Genomic DNA, 1985 nt, shown 5'->3' with positions numbered 1-1985 from the left:
CAGCCCTTCCTCAGACTTTGTTGCTCAGGAATAAAGGCTGAGGAAGGCTTAGTTTGTCTGCTCAGTTGCTGATGATCACGTAATCAGGTGACAAGCAGAAAGAAAAGGGAAACAAATTGGAAACAAATGGGAAACAAATGGGAACAAAACAGGAACATTTCAACACTCACATAGTTGTGAGCATCAATTTTTGCCCCTGTGATTCCTTTTGGAGAAATCTGTCCAACTGAAATCTTTTTAACAGTAAGAATGCAACAATGATTACAGACAAATTGTGAGGACAGAAGATGAAATGGAAATCTGATTGGATACTGCTATATCAGGCCCAGCCTGATGTAAGATTTTATCAGACAGTCAATTACCTTCAAAAGTTCAATGTCTAAAGTTTTTATCACCAAAGCTCTCTGACTGGTTTGGCCGGGGACAGCCCCGGTCCGACTGGTCAGGGGGTTCCAATAACACCTACTTTCACCAAAACAATCAAAACTTTGGGGGTTTTCACCAATTTTGACCAAACTTTTGTATTTTTTGTGGGTTTTTATGCTATAAATCTGACTTAATTATGATGTTAAGTACATAGCTAGCTATGTAAAGCCATGAAATCTGCCTGTATTAGGCTTGCATCAGGCTCAAATCAGCCCACGGTCCGACTGGTCAGGGTCTCAGATCAATTTCTTTTTGCAAAAGTGGCTGTACAGGTTCATGAGTACTATTTCTTGGTTCTTCTACACCTGAATAGTCCAAAAATGGGATTTTCAAGAAATATCATGGCATAAAAAATACCAAAGTACCGGGTCAACTGCCCCAATTTTTCTTGCAGGGAGCCAGTCAGAGGGCTTTGGTGATAACAACTGTATATGTTTATTCTGATCCAAAAAAACCGCACCAATTAGTGCCTCAACAAATTTTCCCAAACACAATTTCCCAAGGAATTGGGGCTTTTGAATTATATGTTGTTGACCCGTTGACCTAAGAATTCATTGTTGGTTAGGTCCTTGAAACATTTGTTTGCCTTGCTTACCCTGTGGCCTGCCTGATGCTTCATTATCCCCATTGCGGCCCATAAATCAAGCACAGAATCTCCAATCCATTCTAGGAGCCGAAATTCTGGGTGGTCAAGAGTGAGAGCTTTTTGAAATAAATTAGGATCCCAAAACCTGTAGTTGAGCTTTTCTTGGACCTCTTATTCACCTGCAATTGCTTCCATATTATCTACATCATTATATTGAGTGGTATACCAATGATACAAATAACAGTCAAGGACAATTGTTTGAGCAGATTCTTTGGTGCGTTTCAAACCATCTGAAAAATATACTGCACCCAGTGCTACATAGAGCACTTTGATGATGCCTTTGTGATTTGAGTTGACGTTACCTTGGTCTTCAGTTGCCTCTTTGTAATATTGTTGAAATAGTGCAATGCTGGAAAAAACTCGCTCATAAAATGGGGTACGGAGGAACAAGCTACTCAAAGTTGCTTGTCTCAATCCTTTTTTCCGCATATTGTTGAGTTGCTGGAGCTCAGTGCAAGGGTACCCAGATGTAAGATTTACGGTACAAATCATCTTGATAAAAGCAACTCCAATCTTCTGAAGATAAATCCTATGTATTCCATTTTTGATGGCATTCTTGATCTGTTGTGTCAGCTCTTCTTCATTGGATAGACTTGGGAGATCATAGGGCAAGAAAGAACGTGTACGGTTGATAATCTTGGGGAGGTATGAAGCAACCATCTAGAAGTCTAAGGGGTATGGAAGCCTACTGATTTTGTCCAAAACACCCTGCTTACCTGAGCTGACTATGTTCCATTGAATTTTATACTGATCTTTGTAAAGTGGAACAAGATATAAGATGGTGTCATGAGAAGTTTGAGAAATTGCTACGTTGATTGTCTTACTGAAGAGGTCCAAAAATTGGTTCAAATTGTTGAGTTGAGCCCAAGTTATCTGGGATGTTTGTGTTTCTCCTTGAATGAGAAAGAAATTT

The 1985-nt window shown here is 39.6% G+C and overlaps 1 protein-coding gene across 1 annotated transcript; it reads right to left on the bottom strand.

Annotated features, from left to right (window-relative positions):
• Nucleotides 1-1183: 1183 nt before the first annotated feature.
• Nucleotides 1184-1732, bottom strand: MELLADRAFT_111771 (uncharacterized protein; the record flags this gene model as incomplete). Its single annotated transcript, XM_007416114.1, has 1 exon — nucleotides 1184-1732. One exon carries the CDS (start codon nucleotides 1730-1732, stop codon nucleotides 1184-1186), a length of 549 nt encoding a protein of 182 aa, XP_007416176.1.
• Nucleotides 1733-1985: the final 253 nt, after the last annotated feature.

Source organism: Melampsora larici-populina, assembly GCF_000204055.1.
Source record: "Melampsora larici-populina 98AG31 unplaced genomic scaffold MELLAscaffold_57, whole genome shotgun sequence".
Lineage (NCBI taxonomy): Eukaryota > Fungi > Basidiomycota > Pucciniomycetes > Pucciniales > Melampsoraceae > Melampsora > Melampsora laricis-populina.
Note: the sequence above shows the minus strand (reverse complement) of the source record. Positions and strands in the feature narration are given on the sequence as shown.